This window comes from Sinocyclocheilus grahami, unplaced genomic scaffold (assembly GCF_001515645.1).
Source record: "Sinocyclocheilus grahami isolate Dianchi unplaced genomic scaffold, SAMN03320097.WGS_v1.1 scaffold52.1, whole genome shotgun sequence".
Lineage (NCBI taxonomy): Eukaryota > Metazoa > Chordata > Actinopteri > Cypriniformes > Cyprinidae > Sinocyclocheilus > Sinocyclocheilus grahami.
In genome coordinates this window covers 30,422-55,721 of record NW_015505231.1, presented here as the reverse complement: position 1 = coordinate 55,721, position 25,300 = coordinate 30,422, and the positions used below count along the sequence as shown (strand labels likewise).

The 25,300-nt window shown below is 35.5% G+C and overlaps 1 protein-coding gene across 1 annotated transcript; it reads left to right on the top strand.

Moving 5' to 3' along the window:
- Nucleotides 1–1,073: 1,073 nt before the first annotated feature.
- LOC107583313 (uncharacterized protein C16orf45) lies at nucleotides 1,074–19,921 on the top strand. The gene is made up of 6 exons (XM_016269490.1): nucleotides 1,074–1,313; nucleotides 11,433–11,556; nucleotides 14,035–14,108; nucleotides 17,031–17,145; nucleotides 18,765–18,835; nucleotides 19,599–19,921. Exons 1-6 carry the CDS (start codon nucleotides 1,235–1,237, stop codon nucleotides 19,715–19,717), a joined length of 582 nt encoding a protein of 193 aa, XP_016124976.1. The 5' UTR covers nucleotides 1,074–1,234; the 3' UTR covers nucleotides 19,718–19,921.
- The last annotated feature ends 5,379 nt before the right edge of the window (nucleotides 19,922–25,300 follow it).

Genomic DNA, 25,300 nt, shown 5'->3' with positions numbered 1-25,300 from the left:
GTCATAAAAAAAACATCTCAGGAAAATGTTATGGGGTTTTAAATCAAAATATGACTTTTTGTTACGAAACTTGTTCAATTTAATACATGTCCACTGTAGAGGACACCAGGTTTATTGTTTATTGACAATAAATGAATAGGGAAATAAATTATGTTTCAGTATTCCTATGAAATATTAGATATTATTCTTAAAATGTTGCCAATTATTACTCGCATTATTACACTTCGTTTTTCATAACATGTTGCCACAAGAACACATTAATATGCAAATTAGATAGTGTATACAATGGGAAAACCCTCTTATGGCCATTTTACACACATACTGCATAAAGCAAAATGGTATATCAAATCATTCTGTTATATCTTTCATAACATAATTGAGAATCATCTTTAGTCCTGGTGTCCTCTACAGAGGACATAGCATAACATGCATAAAATACCGGTCACTTTATTTTAAGGTTCATTTCTCGCTATTAAGAAACCATTAACTATGACTTTTGCTTCAATAAACTCCTAATTTGCTGCTTAATAATAGTAAGGTAGTTGTGAAGTTTAGATATTGATTAGGAATGTAGAATATGGTCATGCAGAATATGTGCTTTATAAGTACTAATAAACAGCCAATATGTTAATAATAGGCATGCTAATAAGCAACCAGTTAACAGTGGAAAATGGTCCCTATACTACAGTGCTACCAAAATATCATTTTTCAAAACTATTATTTTTCCTCTTTTTTTTTTATTATGCTCGAAACAATGTAATGACAATACACTAAATTCACAAAACTTGTTTTCTAGGCCTAAAAAAATGTGTGCATGTTTAATAGCGCATATTTATCACATTTTCTAAGCTTAAAAGGTTAAGTCTCCATCCCAAAAAAAATTTCGTCATTTTTGTCATAAGGGTAGCCTACATTTGATCTTTTAAAAAATTTAATCTCGGAAGGTAAACAAAGAGATTTTAACTTAATGTCACTTTTCCCGTTATTCACAGGGTGGCGCTTTCAGGTAATGGGAGAATACTTGTGTTGAGCATCAATAATGTGCCACACACTCACTCACAGCATCAGCATCAGCAGCAGCAGGTGCCGGCGCGCGCATCACCGTGTGCATCACCGAGGACATGGAGTCAAAAACCTCCATCAGTCAAACTGCGCTTTAATTCACCGGTCGAAGAGCAAAGCAGCGGTATTCTCATCCAGCGCAAACTTCAAGTGTGTTGTGGAGCTTGAAAGCATGGAGAAAGGACGCAGCACCCCGAAACTCTACGGATCCCTGGATCAAACAGAGCTCTGCGGAGACACAGTCAAACAAGGTGATGAAATTAATTGATCTCTGCATGCTTTTATGAATGTTGAGCGCTTTCTCATGGCATACTTGACTTCAGTTTGACGTAGCATATGCATGAAAGATGTTGCTTTTACATTGATGCAGTTCTCTTTAACATCAAGTCGCTTAGAAATTAAGTTATTTATAGTGTCGCTAATTCGGTCCATAGTTACAGAAAGCAACGTATGTGAAGGGTCTATTTAAATGAATTCATGTTTTGAGGGTGCAACTGACGATGTATTTTTTATAAGTAGGCTAACTGTTTTAAACAATTATGAAACATACATTATATGCTTTCACGATTTTTCTTACAGTAGCCTATATTTAGTGAATAGCCTATTAAGTGGGTGTTCAAAAAATAGCTCAGTTACTTTTTCTTTCTTTTTTCTTCTTCTTTTTTTTTAGTGTAGGCTACTAACAGTAAAAGCCATTATTTGTCCCTCATTTAACAGTAGGCTACATTTAAAGTTATTTGTCCTGTCAGGTTCCAGTATTGCTTTCACACCAGGAAGCAGCTATTTGCTCGTTCCTGCTTTCTTCTTATGATCTGACAAAGGAAATACAATCATATTTTCATCATTATACAGATTCTGACAGCTATTTTACCCAGCACTGGGTTGTATTTAACCCAGCATTTTTTAGAGTGTGAGATTTGGAGTGATTATTAGTGATGGAGGATTAAAACAATCGTAAATGAAAATTCTTTGTAAACCCATATGACTTTCTTGGGTGATACACAATAGGAAACATTTTGAAGAATTGTGTACTTTTTCTGACTGAGGCATTCAAACTTACAAAAGGTAGTACATGCAACTCTTAGCTTTGTGTGAAAAAAATTTTTTGAATCCAGTTATGTACTGACAATCTTCGCCAGTCACTGAGTTGAAATTAAAGAACTGAACAGTCAGATATGTCAAATATATAAGCTGAATTGTTGGAGAGATTCAACTTAATTGTGTCCCACATAAAAGAGAACATCTTTAACAGATGGGGTCCCTAATGTGTGGCGATGCCAAGAATACATTCTGTTAACATCCCATCATTATAATTTTCATCACGAGGCACAATATGGCAAGACGTTAAATTTGGATCATGCAATTAAAACTGTTACAGAATCACTCCGCTTCATTAACTGAAATAATTCAGTTCTCCTCATGACAGTGTGCCGCAGCAAACAGCCGTGCAAATGGTTAAATCGACGTGCCGCGCTCTAGAGATTTTTATGCAAAGTGACTGAGCAAATTGAAAACTGTCTTTGTGATTCAGCTTTTCTGCATGGTTTAATGGAATATCGCTGTAAATTAAATAAGAGAAGTCAGAGGAGGTTCATCGCAGATGGACGAGTTTGTTAAAGGCTTTCAGTTTAATCTAATGTGGTCTCAACCATCGTGCACAGCTTATGTAAGACATTCGGTTGTGATTCTCACAAAACAAACACAAATCCCCTTAATTAAAGAAATAGTTCACAAAAAAAGAAGATTTGCTTAAATTTACTCACCCTCAGGCTGTCCAAGATGTGCAAATTTGTTTCTTCATCAAAACAGATTTGAAGAAATGTATAATTACATCACTTGCTCACCAATGGATCCTCTGCAGTGAATGGGTGCCGTCAGAATGAGAGTCCAAACAGCTGATAAAAACATCATAATAATCCACAAGTAATCCACACCACTCAAGTTCATAATTTAACGTCTTGTGAAGAGAAAAGCTGTGTGTTTGTAATAAACAAATCCATCAAGCTGTTTTTAACTTCAAACCATTGCTTCTGTGTAAAATACAAGCCTTCTATCCATAATAATACTTTCTCCAGTAAAAAAAAAAAAAAAGTAATCTCGGTGCAATTTTATAACAAGATGAAACACCAGCACTGATTTTGCAACAAACAAACGCACTTCACTCCAGGCAGAATCCTGCAAATCAACTTCGCACCGATCGCACACTCTGGCATGTGTCAGCTACAAAAGAGTTTTGACTTAACAGCTGAAAAACCTCAGATCAAGTCTGAAATGTGCTTTCTAGACAAGAGTGTTTCAGAGCAAAGCCTGAACTTTAACCCATATTGAAAATCCACAGTTCACAGCAGTTCACTAGTACTTATCAATAAATCTGATAGAACTTGACAGACTCTGAAAAGTGTATGAAACTCCTCCAATCCTTTGGCACAATGATCTAACTAGAATCAGTTCTATGGATGCAATGACTTTAATGGTTAGAGATTCACCTTTTTGAAGATATAAATACAAATAAGACATATAGAGTGCTGTTTTCCTTGCATCTCTTGGGTTTTGCTATAACAAGGCCGCAGTGCGTGTTTCGTAGTACTTTGATGCTGCTTGTGCAACGTGTGCGCAGGCAGAAGAGACGTGGTTTTAAATTCTATCTAAACACTTGGAGTTGGTTTGAATGACCCGTAGTAAATTATGCCACAGTACCTCATTGCATCTTTAAATTGCCATTAAAGGTAATTGCATATAAATAATGACAAACAGGTTTCCTGATTACTTCCCTCCTTTCCACACTGGTTGGACAAACAGATCGTTTTGAAGTGTTTATAGTGTTTTACAGAAACTTTTGATGTTCAGTGCTGTAGTTCATGTGGTAAAATGCAATCAAATGCTTTGTGTGTGTGTGTGTGTGTGTGTGTGTGTGTGTTGTCGTACTGCATGAGCTGGTGTAGGAGACGCTCCAGGCATTGTGACTGAAACTGTGAAGACTGATTGACACTGTGAGATAGCGTTAGATCCCAACGCCTCCTCTGTTCCAACAGGAATGACGTAGATTTACAATCTCCAGGTTTAAGGGATTCTCAAGCGTAGATGTGCCAACCTTATCTGTTATTGTCACATTAATGTCTGTTGATCCACTTACTATCATCATTTACAATGTATTGTGTTTAAAGGGTTAGTTCACCCAAAAAATTAAAGTTAGCCCATAAATTACTCACCCTCAAGTCATCCTAGGTGTATATGACTTTCTTTTTTCAGACGAATCCAGTCAGAGTTATATTAAAAATTGTCTTTGATCTTTCAAGCTGTTTCATGGCACTCAGCGGGTGTTGCATGCATCAGTCGAAAAGAAGTTAAATAAAAAGTGCCTATCCATAAAAAAAAGTGTCTCACACGGCTCCGGGGGGTGAACAAAGGCCTTCTGAAGCGAATCGATGCGTTTTTGTAAGAAAAATATCCATATTCAAAATGTAATAATCACTTTAATGTAGCTTGCGCCAACAGCTGTACACAGAAGCAGTTCCGGGAGGATGAGGTATGAGGTCAGTGTTGCGCATGCACCGGTGAGTCTCGTGAAAAACGACGTTTGTTAACAGGAGCAAAGGAAGCAAAGTTTCCTTTCTGTAGCAAAGGAAAACCAGTCTCCTCTTGGCTTATATCAAAATCCTCCGACATTCTTCTTTACAAATCCTCATTTTGTACTTTTAATAAGTGACCGGTGTTTTGTTTTGATCTCTCCCCTGCGCTTCCGCGTTCATCACTTCTGAGCGGTGTATTCGCAACGCTGAACTCATCCGCCCGGAACTGCTTCTGTGTACAACAGTGAGCGCAAGCTACATTAGTGATTATTACGTTTTGGATATGGATATTTTTCTTACAAAAACGCATCGATTCACTACAGAAGGCCTTTGTTCACCCCCCGGAGCCGTGTGAGACACTTTTTTAAAAAACATTTTTTTTTACCTTCTTTAATTTTTTTATTTACCTTCTTTTGGACTGATGCTAGTGCTGGGCGGTATACCGGTTCATACTGAATATTTATTTTTGTTATGATATGAATTTTTAAAATACCAGTGTATGTCGCTTAAACAACGTTCGGAACGCGACACTGTTTGAAAGGGGTCCCTTTTCACTGTTGCACTGTGGTGAGGGAACAGCTGTATGTGTTACTAAGCGTGAAAGTTCAGAAACTGAAGCTGTAGCACTAATAGAACGTGATGACCGAAGAACTCATCCACAATATCCACATTGACCGCCACAAATATCCACCGCCCCCTGCCATCAGCTCCCGCGTCTCACACACACCACACGAGCTCGACTTTAGCACTAGATTTAGCAACTTTCAGACCCTTTTAGCGGCTTTTTTCCATAGAATATTCATACTGACAAACATAGCGACTTTTTTGGATAAACCTTAGCTATGGTTCAGTTGGAAGATTTCGCCAGTGCTGTTTTCCCGGAAAAGTGTCACCTCTCTCAGAACTGTTCTGTGCAGTGAGCGGCAGAGAAGCAGTGCACTCAGTTGGCCGCACCACAGCCGACTCGTCAATAAATGAGTACAAAAGTAGCATTTGAGTTGCGTTTCCTAGCACCTGTCGCTTACTGATTGTTTGGAATTATAAATATGAGCGTAGTTCATCTGTTAATATCACATGCACTTTTTTTGTTTGTTGTTTTTTTTAGTTTGTTACTCAGAAGCAGGCAGTGCGCTGCATGAGACAAAAAAGTAATATAGCCTAAACAACCGCATAGCCGCTCTTTAGTGTAGATGCATGTTGATTTTATCAGATGATGCCGCGATTATAAATGAGAGTGACTCCTGGTTAACATGTATTAAAAGGGGTCGTGTTTAGTCACTATTTAGTGTGGTATTTTTTGACAATATTCACTCATCATGGCAGTAAAATAGGGCATTCTAAGTCAATATACTGCAGTATTTCCTCTCTCAATCAGTAGAAAATATGTTTAACACCCGGTCATGCATGAAAAAAAATACCGTCATGTACCGTGAAACCGGTATAATTTTGAAAAATACCGTGATATAAATTTTTGGTCATACCACCCAGCAATAACTGATGCATAAAATCTGCTTTATTGTCAATTCTTCCACATGTACAGCACATACACACAGAGAATTGAAATTGCGTTATACTCTCAGACCCTTGATGCATACAGATAACACTAACAGTAGAACATAAATACAGATATACAGATTAAATATAAAATACAACTATACAAATATACAAATAAGGTAAAATGTAAAAAATATATATAAAGCAGCACACGGCACATGGCAGATAGAGTGCAAACCAGTGAAGTAAACAACAGTGCAGATATAATGATTTTTATAATGACAGTGTGTGTGTACATTTGGGAGGGGCGGAGTGGGAGAGTCCGTCAGAGGGTTAGAGTTCATTGGTGCTTGTGGCAAAAGATATACACCTAGGATGACTTGAGGGTGAGTAATTTATGGGCTAATTTTCATTTTTGGGTGAACTAACCCTTTAAGGGTTTTTTTTATAGTATAGACACTAGTAGAAGACCAGCTTTGACCAGCATGAATATTTATGATATCACCAGTAATATTTTGCACTCACACACACGTTGATTTTTATGGTTTACGGGGACTCTCCATAGTAATAATGGTTTTTATACTGTACAAACTGTATTTTCTATCACCCTACACCTAAACCTACCCTCTTACAGGAAACTTTCTGCATTTTTTAGATTTTTTAAAAACTCAATTTAGTATGTTTTTAAGTCTTTTGGATTACAGGGACACAGAAAGTGTCCTCATAAATCACCTTCACGTTGTAATACCTCTGTCATACCCATGTCATTATACAAATTAAACACACATCTATAATACATTTATTGTATTTTATGAAATATTATACAATTATTATATTTAATTATATTTAATAATATATTTAATACTCATTAATTTAATGATTATTATTTTTATTATTATTGGAACTGAGAAGTATATAAATAACTGAGAATTAAAAGGGAATTTAAAAGTGCTTAATTGTAATGAAAATAATCTCACAGTTCAAAATCACAAATGGCTAACTATAGGCTTTTATTTTATTTTATATTTTGTTTTCAGTAAAGATGGACAATTCTTGACACTTTTCATAACACTCACCCCCCAAGACTGATTTATACTCATTTATACATCATTGTATAGGGTTCACAAAGCAAAATCACAATGTTTCCAAGTTCCTGTTGGGTTACACACCCCTCTGGTTGGGAATCACTGGCTTAGTTGATCTTCAGACATGTTTTTACTTTTTTCACATACTAAGAATCCTCAAGTTCACATTCTTGCATTTCTTCCATCTCCATCTGAATCCTCTCTGACTTCTTACCTGTTCCCTGTCAGAGTATCACTGTTGTTTTAAAACATGAAGCTATGAATTCCTGTCAGTCCTGCAGAGTTTTCCACGTGTGAGACAGAGCAAGTCTCTGGTGAACTGACACATGTGAATAAATCTGTCAGGACTGATCTGAAACACTGACTCACGTACACACACACACACACGTCTCAGCACACTGACCAGACCACATCAGGGTAAACCCATAATCCTGCTCTTGATTTATTACCCGTTTTCCATCCCTTTTGTTTTGCCTTGGTGGATATGGTTTGTTTAGACGTCTTTTCTCACTGTCAGGCAATTAAAAGCCAATATCTGCTCAGCACTGTGAGGTGACTCATAGCTTATAGTGTTTCCGAGGGCAGAGAGCGAGAGAGAAAAAGCATTGAAGTGGAGAGATGGAGGGATAAAAGATGTACCGTATATCAGAACAGTGTGTTCGCTCTGAGTCTAAGGAAGGTGTCAGTGTCAGCCGCCAGGAAAAACACAGATAGCACCATCTGTAAGCCAGTGAACTCGCCTGGGTTTCCTGTTAATCACTAGATATAAAGTTGAACCCCTTAAAGATGCTGTGTGTGTTGATATAAATTACACGCTTCACCTTTAAATAGGGGATTCTGGGGGATTTCTAGTTTTCCTGTGAATGCTTTTATTTTTTGCATTCACTGCATCTCAGTTCCAAACCCACTCGTTTTACTCTACACATAAAATGTGTAATTTGTTAAATCGATTGTCTAAAACATTTTTTAAGTGTTCCCAGCTAATACATGTTTACTGTCTTTTAAAAGTTTTTTTTTTTATTCAGATCAATTCAGCAAGGACAGTAAAGGTGACAGTAAAGACATTTATATTATAATGTTACAAAAGACTTCTATTTCAAATAAATTCTGATCTTTTGTGCTTTCTATTCATCAGAGAATCCTGAAAAAAAGTATCATGTTTTTCACAAACCTATTAAGCAGCACAACGATTTTCAACGTTGATAATAATAGTTTCTTTAGCAGCAAATCAGCATATTAGAGTGATTTCTGAAGGATCATGTGCCACTGACGACTGGAGTAATGATGCTGAAAATTCAGCTTTTCCATCACAGGAATAAATTACTTTTTAAAATATATTCAAATAGAAAACATTTTTAATTGTAATAATATTTCACAACATTACAGTTTTTACCATATTTGTGATCAAATAAATGCAGCCTTGTAAAAAAATTTTTTTTTTAAATCTTACCCCGAACTTTTGAATGATATATATGTAAACAAACCCTTTTATCCTGTGAAAATACTTTTATATACCATTGTATTAAAGGGGTCATATGATGCTGCTAAAAAGTACATTATTTGGAGTAATGAAATGTGTTTATGCGGTTCAAGGTTCAGAAAACACATTATTTTCCACATACTGTACATTATTGTTTCCACTCTATGCCCCGCCTTTCTGAAACACGTTGATTTTTACAAAGCTCATCGGTCTGAAAAGCGAGGTGTGCTCTGATTGGCCAGCTATCCAGTGTGATTGGCTGAATTCCTCAAGTGTGTGACGGAAATGTTATGTCCCTTACCATATTGTGATGCCTGCGGCAACCACATGTGACGACCCCGGGCTGGACCAGCACGGATCAGCTCCAGGCATGACGAAGCCATATCGTCCTCTTTTGGAAGACCGAACAAAGTAGTTTCGCGTTCACAACGAAGCACAGTGGCTTCACGACATGGCGGCGGCAACAACAATAATACAGTGAGAATAAAAGTTACGCCTTCTTTCCTTGCGTGAACATTTGGGCGGCGTTATGCAAATCTTCCCACATTGTGACGTAGGTATGTGGGGGCGTGTTAGAACGAGTCGTTTTAGGAGGGCGTGGATGAGTCTTAACTTTTATAAAGAATATCTCTTTGGATTTGAGACTTTAGTCTTTGCAACTTTACAGATCTTCTTTATGCACCAAGAGCTTGTAACACTCCAAAGAGAAAGGAAAAATTTAAATCGCATTATATGACCCCTTTAAAACTCAAACAAAAAATTATTAAAACTGTATTATCTGGAAAGAAATATAAGAATATAGGAAAGCGTGCATCACAAAGAAAGCGATGTTAACATTTAGAAACAAATGCAAAACATTTTTCCTCAAAACTACATGCATATTTAGTTGTTTTTTTTTTTCTTTTTTTTCCATGGCACCCCCTTGTGGCACCCTGGACCCCAGTTGTAAAATCCCTGCTCTAAATTGATATTCCTGTATTTTGTCTCTTAGTGAGTCATGAATCAACTAATATCACACTGACCTTTTGATCACTATATCTGTTTGAGATCAAATATAAATCAGGTTTGTCTGTTATATCAGAAAGATATTGTTCATAGAGGACCGTTAAATCATGATAACCTGATATGTATCGTCTATTATAACAGCAGACTCCTTTAATAAAGATGGAATATGTTACCCAAAGGAAATGAACCGGGTGCTTACACATGCTTTTTTTAAGCTTACGTGCTGAAAAATCATAATAACAGTAATGTTCCTTTAACTTAGTTTTCTTTACCTGATTTGCTTTGTTATTTTAGAAAAGGACAGCAATGAAAAAAATTGAACAACCCCAATACCCCATACAGAGAGACACTTACATATTACATACAGTACAATATTTGTAATATAAGTCTGTATACATTTGTAATTATAGATGTGGAATAGCATAGCATTATGAAGTATTACATAATTCATATTCATTTTAGTTTCATGTTTACACGCATAGGTGTAAAATAAGTGAAAAGTGTTTTTGCTTTGTCGATCTGCACCAGGGATTGCAGTGGCCTTAACAAGAACGCTACTGGATTTGGGGGTAAATCCCATTGTTTTGAAATCCAATAACTGTGTAAAACTGCCCAGGTTGTTGCCATAGAGACAGAACTTAGTTTATGAGGCATTGCAGTTGTTGAACGCATCATAGGATAAGCCAAATGAGTCATCGGAGGATACGGACTGCCTCGCTTTTTAGGGTGCAAAAAAAATTCTGCTGTTTTTCTCAAGGCTGAAGGTCTTTGAAATGCAGACATCAAATTGAGAAGTGGAATTGTAAAAAATCAATGCGCAATGACTGTGCACACAAATAAAACATTAGCGGAACCTTGTTTTATCTTGATTTTTATACAGTTATTTAAAGGAGTAGTTCACCAAAAAATGTAAACGTATTCACCCTCAGGCCATTCAAGATGTAGATGAGTTTGTTTCCTCATGAGAACAGATTATGAAAAATGTAGCGTTACATCACTTGCTCAGCATTGGTTCCTCTGCAGTGAATGGGTGCCGTCAGAATGAGAGTCCAAACAGCTGATAAAAACATCACAATAATCCAGAAACACTCATTTTTCATCAGACAAACTAAACAAATCTAAAAGACAGTTTATAATATTTAATATGAAATTTAGTGCCAGAATGTTTTACACTATTACCTGTTTAGTTTTTTGGGGTTTTTTTAGATGTTCTTTCGGTTTAATTAGTATCTGCCTGTAATCATACACGCATATATAGAGCACTGGCTCTCTGAATCAACGCTACATGCGATTAAAAAGATGTTGGGCTGTCACAGAGTGACCAGAACGCTCTCGCCTACCCTCGGATTCATGCAGAGTTCAGTAATAATAACATGAGCCCAATTAGCACGGTGACGAGCATCATACACAACACACGCTGCAGCACCGTCACCCAACTCCTTAGCTTCAGCCTGGTTTGAAATGTTACTGGACAGCACCAGGGTGCTTGTTAGTTGATTCCAGATTAGAGAAGCCCTGCTTCTGTAGAAATGTGTGATGATGCTGTTATTTTTATCTTCAAGGGGAAGACAACAAACTGGCAAAACATACAGTTTCTAATACAAAGTTTTGTTCATTGTTTGCTTGCCCTTTTTTTTTGGAATACTGTCATGCATGTCCATTCATATCTATTATATTATATTATACTATGGTTTAATATAATAGTGTATTTTTTAGTTCATGTGTTCTTCATCACAGCTGAAGAGGATGTGGTGTCCATGGCTGATTCCACCATCACTGTGGAGGACATCGAGGGAGAGCTCTTCAAAATCGAGAGGATAAAGGATGCACTGGTCCGAAAAGAGTCTGAGCTCAGATATATGTGAGTCGGGTTTGTTTTTGTACTATGGTAGAACCTGAGGTAGCTCTTTTACATACAAGGTTAAAGGAATTGTTCACCCAAACATGAAAAATTGCTGAAATTGTACTCACCATCCAAGATGTACTACATCTACATGCATCACATCACTTGCTCAGCAATGGATCCTCTGCAGTAAATGGGTGCCGTCAGAATGAGAGTTCAAACAGCTGATAAAAACATCAGAATAATCCACAAGTAACTCCAGTCCATCAATTAATGTTTTATAAAGTGAAAAGCTCCATGTTTGTAAGAAACAAATCTATCATTAAGGTGTTTTAACTTTAAACCATTGCTTCTGGACAAAATACAAGTCCATAATCTATAATAATGCTTCCTGACATTAGACATCAACAGAAAATGTAAGTAAGTATCCCATAACGCAATGCAACACAGCTGAGGCTATGAAAGCTGACATGACCCAATAAAAAATAACACATACCATATGCATGAGTTCAAAGTTATTTTCTACAACATTGATCATATTGAATATCTTAATGTCATCAGGTAACTATGGGGTAATTAACATTCATTTTATGTCATTTTATTTTACCATTTTAACTAGGTATTTTCTTAGACACAGAAATGAAGGTATAAGCTACATGAAAGAAAAAAAAAGAACAATATTCCTGCTATTAAGTTATATTTACACAGATGTATCATCATTATTAATTGTGACCCTGGAGCACAAAACCAGTCTTAAGTCGCTGGGGTATATTTATAGCAATAGCCAAAAATACATTGTATGGGTCAAAATTATAGATTTTTCTTTTATGCCAAAAATCATTAGGATATTAAGTAAAGATCATGTTCCATGAAGATATTTTGTAAATTTCATACTGTAAATATATTAAAACTTAATTTTTGATTAGTAATATGCATTGCTAAGAACTTCATTTGGACAACTTTAAAGGCAATTTTCTCAATATTTAGATTTTGTTTGCACCCTCAGATTCCAGATTTTCAAACAATTGCATCTCGGCCAAATATTGTCCTAACCTAACAAACCACACATCAATGGAAAGCGTATTTATTCAGCTTTCAGATGTTGTATAAATCTCAATTTCAAAAAATTGACCCTTATGACTGGTTTTGTGGTCCAGGGTCACAATTGATAATTGTCAAAACTCTCTTTTTGGACAATTCATATTCATTATATGCCTTTAAAAAAAAAAAATCAGAGAACGTGTCACATTGACTGTCATTCCTTGTATGTTTTTCATTCAATACCAGTTTTTTTGAATGAGCTATGCCTTTAAAAAAAAAAATCAGAGAAAGTGTCACATTGACTGTCATTCCTTGTATGTTTTTCATTCAATACCAGTTTGAACACAAATAATGTGTAGCCAGCATCAGTGCAGAGCAGGAGTGTGAGATACAGGCGTATAGATGAGATAAAAGCAGGGGAAATTGTTGAGGACATTTATAGATAAAGGGATGCACTGCATTTATTTACAACAATAGCGTCTGATGGAGTCTGTCACAAGCCCTGCAAGTGAGATTTGTCTGTTATGGCAGTAATATGTGTCTGCCAGAGCTAAACATCAACTGCAAATATATGTGTTTGTGTTGTTATTTGTGTGTGTTTGACAGCAATGCGAATACTATATAGAAAAACATATTATCTGTTATTTCATTGCTGAACAGAAATCTGAATTTTGAAATCTGTTTTCAATAAAATCATGGTATTCACACTTACCCGGCTAACAAAATATGTTCTAAGAACATTTCTATTAATTTATGAAGATGTTATGTCTGAATGTTAAAAGCATACATTTTTTGTTATGTTTAAACGTTTTTTCTTGGTTATCCAAATGTTGAACGAACGCGTTCCATTTGATAATTTTGCACACATTATGGTATTGTTATTTTTGAATGTTTTCTAAACATTCTGTAACATTAACTTTGCTAATAAAAAATGCTAAAGCATTTCGGAAAAAAAAGTTCTATGAAGGATGTGTAAATTATGTGCTAATGTTTTAAGAACATTTCATAATTTTAAAATATGCCAGAACTTCAGCCAAATTTCTAATAACATTCCCTGTTAGCTGGGTACCTTGATTTCTGACTTGACTGGAAAATGTTTTAAAGCATGAAGACAGCGTTGTGAGGTTTTGAGGTCATTTTTGCATTTATTTTATTATTAGTACTAATTATTAGATTAATCGCACACATACAGTATATATTTAGAAAATATTTACTTGTCTATATTTATATTCATAATTTATATTATATATATATATATAAATAAAATTTAAACATGTGTGTGTATTTATATATACATAATAAATATACACCGTACACGCACATAAAATATTAAACAAAAACTTATTTTGGATGCGATTAATCGAATGACAGCACTATTTATAACAGAAAGAAACTGCGGTTTTTGTCTGATGGTTAAATTACATCGATTTTCTTCATTTTTTCCTCATTTTTCAGGATGGATGACATCCAGTTGTGTACGGAGATCACAAGGCTCAAAAAAGAACTCCAGAAATTGGTTTCCATCCCAGGTATGTTCACCAAAACAATGCTGTACCAGAATTTTAAGCAATAATATTGTGCTGTTGCATTGAGCCTCATTCGATCCCATTCTCAGTGGTGAAGAACATCTGTTTTTAATTCCTACCACACAGAGCAGAGACAATGAGCAGCTCCCTGATGCTTTAAACAGTTCTAAACCAAACATCATGTCCGTTAGATACTCAAGTAATATTATTTGTTCTTCAGTACATTCAAAATATTTAACTGCAAATTAGTCCCACGGCATATTAGAATGAGTTCTGAAGGATCATGTGACACTGAAGACTGGAGTAATGATGCTGAAAACTTTGCCATCACAAGAATAAATTACATTTTAAAAATATATTTAAACAGAAAACCGACATTATAAATTATAATAATATTCCATCATATTTCTAATTTTACTGTATTTTTTTTATCAAATAAATGCAGCCTTTTTGAACATAAAAAAATGAAGACTCCTACCAACCCTGAACTATTGAACCATAGCGTATAATAAATTGATTCAGCTAACATCTACAGTCTATAAGAGAATTCAAGAAAAAATGGATTGGCTATCCATTATTATGCAACTGCTTTAAATTTCTACATGTTCTTTATTAACATCATTCCTCCTGCTTTCACGTCAGCTTGTCTTCAGCACATGGTTGTGACATACTTCACTATAGGTCTCCTGTTTCCAAGGAGATGCACGAGATGCACCACGTTTTGTTTACTGCTGAAACCTAATTTCGCAAGTGCATACAAAGCTTGTGTGCACAGAAGAGGTTATTTATCCACACCGGCAGATAATAATGTCTTATACTGTGTACCATCCCAACCCACGTGCGAAACACATTCCAGTGCTAGTGATGTTCATTTATTCTGAGACCTTCAGGTCCTTTCTGGCACATCTGTGATCAGGATTTTGAAGTACTTTGATATTTTATCATATCATCATTTACTCATACCTCATGCTGATCCAAACCAGAATGACTTCCTGTCTTCACAACAAAAGACAATATTTTGAAATAATTTCCAGTTTTCGATTTGAAAAAATACAATGAAAAAATGCTGTAGGATTTACTTAAAAAAAGCTATCAAGAAAGGAAACAATTTTCACTTATAAATTTGACAGTTACAGAGAAACCACAAGTAACAAATTCATTTAAACCTGACATTTTTAAGTAGAAAGACTGAAGTAACTCCGATAATTAGTTTTAATTGCAGCTTTAAAAAAAATGATGTGTAGCATACACTGATGCTGAAAAGCTCAGATAATGTCAAGTCAAGTCAAGTCACCTTTATTTATATAGCGCTTTTAACAATACAGATTGTGTCAAAGCAACTGAACAGCATTAATTAGGAAAATAGTGTGTCAATAATGCAAAATGACAATAGTAAACACTAATTTTTCAGTTAAAGACAGTTCATCATCCAGCTCAGTTCAGTTTAAATAGTATCTTTGCAATCATTTGCAATCAAGTCAACGATATCGCTGGAAATGAAGTGTCCCCAACTAAGCAAGCCAGAGGCGACAGCGGCAAGGAACCAAAACTCCATCGGTGACAGAATGGAGAAAAAACCTTGGGAGAAACCAGGCTCAGTCGGGGGGCCAGTTCTCCTCTGACCAGACGAAACCAGCAGTTCAATTCTAACCTTGAGGTCATAAACGCATGGATTAACATTTCTGCATTTGACAGTGAGGTCGTAATTTAGATATATTTTTGAGATGGAAAATGCAGTTTTACAAATGCTAGAAACATGGCTTTCTAAGGAAAGATTGCTATCAAATAACACACCTAGGTTCCTAGCTGATGACGAATGTAGAAACTTTTGACACAATCGACCTGAGTTTGAATCCGCCTTTTGCCGAACTTGTTCTTCTCCCTTACATATCAGATGGGTTATTTAAAAAAAAAAAGAAGGAAATACTCGAAAAGTGGACATAATGTGCCTCATAGGTATTTCATAATAAAATGTTTATTGGGTAAGGTTAGGGTAGGTGTTGGGAGGGATTTATTGTCCCAATAAAGCAGCATCTATTTAATCATTTTAATAAAAATGATAATTTACACTCAATACGTTATAATGTTTTATAATGTAATACATATCTGCTACATATAACTATACTTATTGCAAAGAAAATGCTGCTATTTTTACATAGTGTAAACAGAATCTATCACCATTTGCACTGTGTAAATAGCATCTATCGCTAAGAAAATATGTTTGCACTTACTGTAGTGTAAATGGCATCTATCGCTATTTGCACTTATTGCAAATAGCTGCTGCCAAATTTAAATCATTTGTTCTATATTTGTGCTTGTTTTTGAAACAAGTCGGTGACACTTTACAATAAGGTTCATTAGTTAACTACATTAGTTAACATGACCTAAGAATGAACAGTACTTCTACAGCATTTATTAATCTGAGTTAATATTCATTTCAGCATTAACTAATGCGTTATTAAAATCGCAAGTTTTGTTTGCTGACATTAGTTAATGCACTGTGAACTAACATGAACAAACAATAAACGACTGTATTTTTATTAACAAAGATTAATAAAGAGTGCAATAAATGCAGTGTTCATTGTTCGTTCATGTTATTTAATATATTAACTATTGTTAACGAATGACACCTTATTGTAAAGTGTTACCAACAAGTCTATTGCTCAACAAGGCTGCATTTAATTGCTCAAAAATGCAATGTTGTGAAACATTAGTACAAAAAATATATATATAAATATAGTTGTATATACATATTTTATATGTATATACAACTTAATATTTTTGTGGCTACTGTGGTGCATTTTAATTTTTCCTGATTCTCTGACTAATAGAAAGTTTAAAAGAACAGCATTTATTTGAAATCGATTTATTTTTGTAACATTATAAATGCCTTTACTTCCACGTTTGCTCAAATGTTCTTTGCAGACAAAGACAAGTCAAATAAGGACAGACAGCGTGAGGACGAACTACTTCAGCAGATCCAGAAGCTGGTGGAGACGCGGGACTTTCTAGTGGACGACATGGAGTTTGAGAGGCTCAGGTCAGTTTTAAAGAGCCGCCGGCCTTCAGGGACAGGAACATGGGCCGCAACCCTTTAGATTGCCAGCTAGTATGCGTGACTGTCGGCCCCAAGAATGTGTTTTGTGCCTCTTGTGGCTGTTCCCTCATCTGTGAAGATACTGCAGTCCAATTACCCTCCACTTGAAGCCAATAATCCACGCTTGCCTCACCACAGCCGTCACACACACACCTCACATCACGTTCACAGATGGTCCCAGCGGCTTGATTCTCAGAAACCAGAGAGATTGATTTGCAGGCAAGAAAGAAATGGAAAAAGAAAAGAGATGTGTTTTTTCGATGGGTTGGGCTGATTGCCATCTGCCAAGACCTCACGACTGTGTGTGTGTGTGTGTGTGTGTGTGTGTGTGAGAGTAATCGTGAGTGACGCACGCATCAGAGCTCAACACCAATGAAGTCCTCACAGTTTATTCATGGGATAAATGAGCCGCCGTCACCCACATGACAAGCAGCTATTACACGGATGGATGGTGGAGAGAGAGAGAGAGAGACAGACAGAGAGATGTCAAACACTCTCGGTTTGAACACTAAACCGATGTGCTAAGAGAATAATTGATTGTTTGGTGTTTGAGTGTGAATGTTTGGTTAATGCTCAGTGTCTCACTTCACAGTTGTTTGTGTGGGTCTGGTTTTAAATTTCAGGAACTGTGAAAAAATTGTAAATCTTTGTGGCATTGTGGGGAGCAAACAACAACTGAACAAGAACAATGGCTTTATAAAAATGCTGAATATAATCTCAGTGAAAATATATAAATACAGAAAGCTTAGTGTGATTAATTAGATTGCAAATTAGGTTCATTTGCAATGATTTTGTATCTAAAGCTTTAAAAACCAGTTTTAAGTTGTAGTAAGAACAGATTCAGAATAAGGTTCCGTTTTATGTTGTAATGATGTATGATAGCTTTAGTGAATTGATACAGTTTAGACAGTATATGAATAATTAGTGGCAAAACAATGTGCTTTTTTTTAACAAACCTTGGCAGTTGTGTGCCAGTTTGGGGTAAGTAAGATGTTTAAGAAATTAATATTTTTATTTAGCAAGGATGCATTAAATTGATCAAAAGTGTCAATAAAGATGTTTATGATGTTATAAAAGATTTATTTTACAAGTAAATGAAAAACTATTTCTTCTCATCAAAGAATCCTGAAAAAAATTAAACTCAGTTTCCACAAAATATTAAGCAGCACAACTGTTTTCAACATGGATAATATTAATAAATGTTTCTTGAGCAGCAAATCAGCATATTAGAATGATTTCTGAAGGATCATGTGACACTGAAGAATGGAGTAATGATGCTGAAAATTCAGTTTTGCATCACAGGAATAAATTACATTTTAGCATATTCAAATACAAAATAGTTATTTTAATAATATTTCACAATATTACTGTTTTACTGTATTTTTAAATGCAGCCTTGGTGAGCACAAGAGACTTCAGCACACGAGACGTTCAAAAACATTTAAAAAAATCTTACTGACCCTAAACTTTTGAATGGCATATGCACATGAAAATGTATCCTGACTCATGTATTTGTATGTGTTTGTGCGTTTGCCTTCCTGACGCCTGTTATTCTCCACTCAGAGAGCGAGAAGAGGACAAAGAGATGGCTGACTTCCTACAGACCAAATTTCCCAACAGGTGCAGCATGAAAAGTATGTATGTATGTGTGTGTTACTGTGGTGCTGTGAGCTCAAGGCCAAGGCCTTAAACCTCCGTTTTTCAGTGTTGAATGCTCTAATTAACATAATAATATATTCTTTGAGCATCTCCCTAATTGTTTTACTCACTGCCTGCTCAAGTTTAATGAAAATGGAAACTAGAGAAATGAATAAGGAATCTGCTTATGTTGTGGTATTGTCAGAATGTTAATTCTGTTCTCAGGGTGTTAATAAGCTGTCTTCATTTGTTTTCTTTTAGTTCAAAACTAATGAGCTAGTTCAGAACCGGAATAAATAGTGCAGAAGTGCGTGAATGTCACTGAAAGTGGGAAGGCTTGACTGTAAATTAGACAGAACACAGTCAAATATGAATCAGTGTTGTGGTGAGAGTTTGAAACATCTCACAGAAATATAGAAATATTTCATAATCGTTAGTGCTGCTTTTAAAAAGCTTATGAACTGAGCTTTTCACTCAAAGTAAACGCATTTTAATTCATCTGAACTTAATCCAACTCTATTCCACAGTTCAGTTCAGTGTGAATCAAGATATATTTACAACTATTGAAAACTATTTGTGTACAGTGCACAGACAATCATTTCAACTCATCTAATGCTGTCAAAATTCATTTAAACCCAATATATTTGCAAATGTTCTGGTATGAATATACCTCAGCGCTGATGCTCGACGGTGTTCAGAGATGCTTGAGAGTGTGATTCAGAGAAGGTCACTGCATTTCTCTCGCTCGCTCTCATTCAGGTCACACCAAGGACAAGAGAATGACGTCCAGAGCCCAGCAGACCTCGTCTCCGTACGTGACCAAGACAGGTGTCACCCTGCTGAAAGAGTGCTGCGGCTTCACCTGCTCCATCATGTAGACACGTGAATGTAAAACAGGAGAGAGTTCAGCGACGAGTAAACAAGCCCTCAGATCCGTGATTCAGCACAATATTTTCAAGCACTCTTTCACAATACATTTCAGAACAGACGGCAGTGCATGAGCACCAAACTGATGTGCATATTATGAAGAAGTATTGCATTAACCTAATCGAGGAGACATCCAGAATTAGCAGTGCGATTAGATGGTAAAAAAAAAGATATTTTGAAGAATGTTGGTAACCAAACAGTTTTGGTTCCCATTGACTTCCATTGTATTTTTTTGTGAACTAAAATAAGGATACCAGCTTTCTTCAAAATATCTCCCTCTGGGGTTCACAGAAGCAAGAAATTCATACAGGTCTGGATGAGGGTGAGTAAACTGTGACAGAATTCTCATTTTTGGCTGAACTCTTCTTTAACGTCAGGCTCAGCTGCAGATTTCCCATGAGCAGTTGTTAAGCTCTTGCTCTTGCTCTTGCTAGCACATTATTTCCTCCCTTCCTTCTGGCAAAATACTAAATTATCTGTTGTGGAGTTGCATCACCAGCCAACCACAATGTATGTCACCAAAAACACCAACATTGTCCTTGGGTTTTGAAGGAATAGTTCACCTAAAAATGAAGATTCTGTCAATATTTGATGATAGGGAGGGCGATAAGGATCTGCCCTGTCCAAAATCTCTCCAGTTAGGCTAGATAGAAAAATACTTTAACTTGAGTTTTGCATTGGGAAGTTTTAGTTTGTTAAAGCTCATTAATTCAGTGCAGGGCAGGGTTATTTTAGTTCACTAAAACTAAAACCATAAAAAAAAAACTTGAAATAAAGTAAATGTTAACTAACATGAAATCAAGTATAAAAAAAACTTGAACTTTTTTTCATCTAGTTGCCAAGGCAACATTTCTCATTTTCATTTAGTTGAACACTGTCATAAAATAACTTAAATGAAAACTGAAATCAAAGTAATAAAAACTAGTATATAAACCTGTGTAAAAAAAAAATTCAAAAACAAAATTACTAAACGCTTAGTATAATAAAAAAAACTAATTCATAGTAACAAGGGATTGGAGGTAAAATAATAAACCTTAACAAATGTTTCATATGCTTCATGCGTTTTTTTTTGTATAATTAAATAACAGAAATTACACTAATTAGGTGAATGTGCACCTTTGCTTCTGACTTCTACCGTCACAGATTTCATCTTCATTTTTAACTATGATGCTGATGAAAGCTGTATAGTTTTGTGGTGCCCAGTATGTATCTTGACATATTTGACCCAATTTTAGTTGTTTTTCAAATTTAATAAGGAAATGCCTCTATCTTTCTCCTCTGTAATGTGCTTTAGTATTAATAGCATTATTTATATGTACAAATTGTGTACACTACTGTTTAAAAGTTTGGGGTCAGTAAGGTTTTGATGCATTAAAGATGCATTAAAGTGACAGTGAAGATGTTTATAATGTAACAACATATCTGAATAAAATGTTTCAGTTTCTGCAAAAAATATTAAGCAGTACAGAATGATTTTTTGCTGAATAATATGATGCTGAAAATTCAGCTTGGCAACATTTTAAAACATAAGAAAATACATATTTTAAATTGTAATAATATTTCACAATATTACTGTATGTTTGATCAAATAAATGCAGCCTTGGTGAACATAAAAATATTTTAAAAAGCTTACCAACCCCAAACACCGGAACGGTAGTGTATTTGTGATGCATCGTATTAACTAAAGTGTTTATTAAAAAAAAAATGAAAGTGTTTTTCTTTGGAAAAGAAATCAAATTGTGAAGCTGGTGATAATTGTCTATTAATATGTGCAGCAACAAAATATTGAAATATAATGCTCACAGACATACTTGACATGTATGCTGCTTAGCTGTGCATGTATTAATTTATGCTGATGCTTGTGTTGTTATTTTCATGCCCCTAAATGATATTTTTCCACTAATGAATATAAAAGAAGTATGATGAATGAACCGATGCTTCATTGTCTTTTAGTGGACAGTTAAATATACTAGAGACACGTAACATTATCTTTTATATAAATAACAAAACCATGATAATCAAACTCGAAAATATTATATAAAATGAATATGTAGTCCAACATCTTCAGTTAGAAGATCACCATTCAGTGACCATTTCTTAAAAAGATTTATTGTCCTATTGTGTGGAAAGAGTGATTTTATGTTGATTTCACATTAGTAAAGTCTCCATACCACAACAAAGGCTGAGCACTAACATTACTCTTATTTAATAAACCAAGGTCACTGAGTGTGTGGCTTTATTGACCGGTTCCAGCAGGAAGGAACCGAGAAATTACAGGCAATAAATGTCTGCGGATGTCAAATCTGCTGGTATTTTGAATGACCAGACTCTCGCTCTGCACAATATAATCAGGATTCAGTTTACATGGCCGATTCTTCTTCATCAAGCGTCTGTGACATTTCTGTTGATTGGCTGAACTCTGTCCACAGCTGCAGGGAAATCCAGCTCATTTCCCCTGTCGCTGCTGGCAGTGTGATATTTACCTCTGCTGTCAAGATCACCTCAAAATGATCAAACTCATAATAAATATCTCCTAATTGGTCTTGACAGTATCGTCAAGTGAGGTCGATTATTGACATGCAGCTGAAAAATGAAAAGCTAATTCATTTTTCAAATGAATTATCTCTGCTCTAGCAAAGAGCACTTTATTCTTGTAAAGAGCTTTTTCCCTTGCTTTGTGTGCTTGTGTGCTGCTGACAAGACCAAACAACGTTTCCCAGTGTTTTTATGTCCATTATCTGCACAGGTTATTATTGACTATGGACTCGTGGAGGATTTTTTTTTCTTGAACTTTTTTTCTGTAGAGCTCCTAAAACGATCTGTTTGAAGATACACGGTACCATTTGGGGTCGGTATGGGTTTTAAATGTTTTAGAAAAAAGACTCGCCAAGGCTGCATTTACTTAATCAACAATAGTGTAGAACAGTAATACTGTGAAATATTATTACAGTATAGGATAACTGTTTTCAATTTGAAAATGTTTTAGGATGTAATTTATTCCTGTGATATTAAAGCTGAATTTTCAGCATTATTACCCCAAGTCAAGTCAAGTCACCTTTATTTATATAGCGCTTTTAACAATACAGATTGTGTCAAAGCAACTGAACAGCATTAATTAGGAAAATAGTGTGTCAATAATGCAAAATGACAATAGTAAACACTCATTTTTCAGTTAAAGACAGTTCATCATCCAGCTCAGTTCAGTTTAAATAGTATCTTTGCAATCAAGTCAACGATATCGCTGGAAATGAAGTGTCCCCAACTAAGCAAGCCAGAGGCGACAGCGGCAAGGAACCAAAACTCCATCGGTGACAGAATGGAGAAAAAACCTTGGGAGAAACCAGGATCAGTCGGGGGGCCAGTTCTCCTCTGACCAGACGAAACCAGCAGTTCAATTCCAGGCTGCAGCAAAGTCGCATTGTGCAGAGGAATCATCTGGTTCCTGTGGTCTTGTCCCGGTGGTCGTCTGAGACAAGGTCTTTACAGGGGATCTGTATCTGGGGCTCATCTAGTTGTCCTGGTCTCCGCTGTCTTTCAGGGCTGTGGAGGTTCTTTCTAGGTGCTGATCCACCATCTGGTCTGAATACGTACTGGATCCGGGTGACTGCAGTGACCATCTGATCTGGATACAGACTGGATCTGGTGGCTACGGTGACCTCGGAATAAGAGAGAAACAGACTAATATTAGCGTAGATGCCATTCTTCTAACAATGTAGCAAGTACATCGGGACTTCAGTGACACATGATCCTTGAGAAATCATTCTAATATGCTGATTTACTATTATTATTATCATTTATTATTGCCAATTATTACCTATTATTATTATTATCAAACATGTATTATTATTATCAATGTTGAAAACAGTTGTTCCACTTTATATTTGTATGAAAACCATGACATTTTTTCAGGAACATTCAAAAGAGCAGCATTTATTATAAATAGAAAGGTTTTTATTACATTATTATTATTATCAATGTTGAAAACAGTTGTTCCACTTTATATTTGTATGAAAACCATGACATTTTTTTCAGGAACATTCAAAAGAGCAGCATTTATTATAAATAGAAAGGTTTTTATTACAGTGTTTACTGTCACTTTTGAATCAGTTTAATTTAGTTAGTTAGTTACTGATTTACTTTATTTTAATAATTAGCTGGGTCTTACCAAAATGTGTTTTCTCCCTCTCAATTTTTTTTTTTACATTTTGGCTTTCAACCTTTTCCTCTGTTGATCTGCATCGCACTCAGAAATATGCCGCGTGAGTCACAACTGACTCATTCGTGACCAAGTTAATTACAGGAGGATGTTCTTGTGAGTTCTGCCTCTAATGAAGAACCGTGAAAAGCTTTGAAATGTTCTCAGGTATGTTAATCAACAGTCAGACGCCCACCAAAAATAATTATTTTGCTTTTCAGCTGTCATTTTCTTGCCACTATTATTAGAATTAGGACAAATGTAAGACCATGAAATGAAAAAAATACAAAATAATGAATACCCCGCCATTTTATTAGTCTACAGTAACTCTCTGAAGTGTAATGTGAATTTCTGACCTTAACAACTGCAGTATTTCAGGTCAGTACCACAGGTGTTGCTTTGCTTGCTCTGTCTTAGTGAAGTTCGCCACCACGTGGTTCATCACAAAAGTTCATGGACTCAGAAGAACTATTATATTAATAATAGTTCTTATATATTAATGTTGTTCTTTTGTTCAGGAGTACAGCATTTATTTCAAATGACCAATTTAATACATTCTTATGAATACATTTTTCATGTATTCTTTTATTTTAAATATTACCCCAAACTTTTAATTAAAATGTATCATGGTTTGCCCAAAAATATTAAGTAGCAATAACTGTTTTAAACACAAAAAGAAAAAGAAGAAGAAGAAGAAATGGAGCAAAAGATGAAATATGATGATTATCTCAGCTTATTATATGAAACTGGAAGGCCTGACATGGATTGGTAATGGTTGCTTGTATCTAGAACGAGGTTGACATTTAGAGACAAAAAGACTAATATTACTGCAGACAGATGCAATAAAGTCTGACGTGCATCAAAACTGGCTTGACCTCCCTCCGTTTTTATAATACCTGCTATAAACCATTTACAAGACCAAAAACATGCATCTCATACACCAAGGATTCAGATGTTTTCTGTGAGAGCACACACACCCTGACAGGTCACCAGACTGCTTTTGTTATGAACTCAATCAATCAAATCATGGGGGCAACACACTAGGGCAGGGCCTGCATTTCACAACATCACACCTTATGTAGTCATTTATGCATAACTCCATGGTAATAAGACTTTCCATTTCCATTTCCAAACAACAAAAATCTAATATGCAACCAGAAAAAATTCAGTATGCAATATGCAGTATGTACTGTGCACAATATGTGAATTTTCTGTATGCACTGAACACCTGGGTGACCTACAACTTTTACCATAATGTGCAACATATATAGGCTACAGAACTGAATGCATGGAATACTCTATCCCACAATGCAATGCGTTGACACACATCCTTCAATTT

Excerpts from the sequence above, each read along its gene's own strand:
- LOC107583313 (XM_016269490.1), top strand. The coding sequence starts at position 1,235 with ATGGAGAAAGGACGCAGCACCCCGAAACTCTACGGATCCCTGGATCAA. Across the intron at positions 14,109-17,030 it reads GAAATTGGTTTCCATCCCAG|ACAAAGACAAGTCAAATAAG; the intron begins GTATGTTCACCA and ends TGTTCTTTGCAG. Across the intron at positions 18,836-19,598 it reads CAACAGGTGCAGCATGAAAA|GTCACACCAAGGACAAGAGA; the intron begins GTATGTATGTAT and ends GCTCTCATTCAG.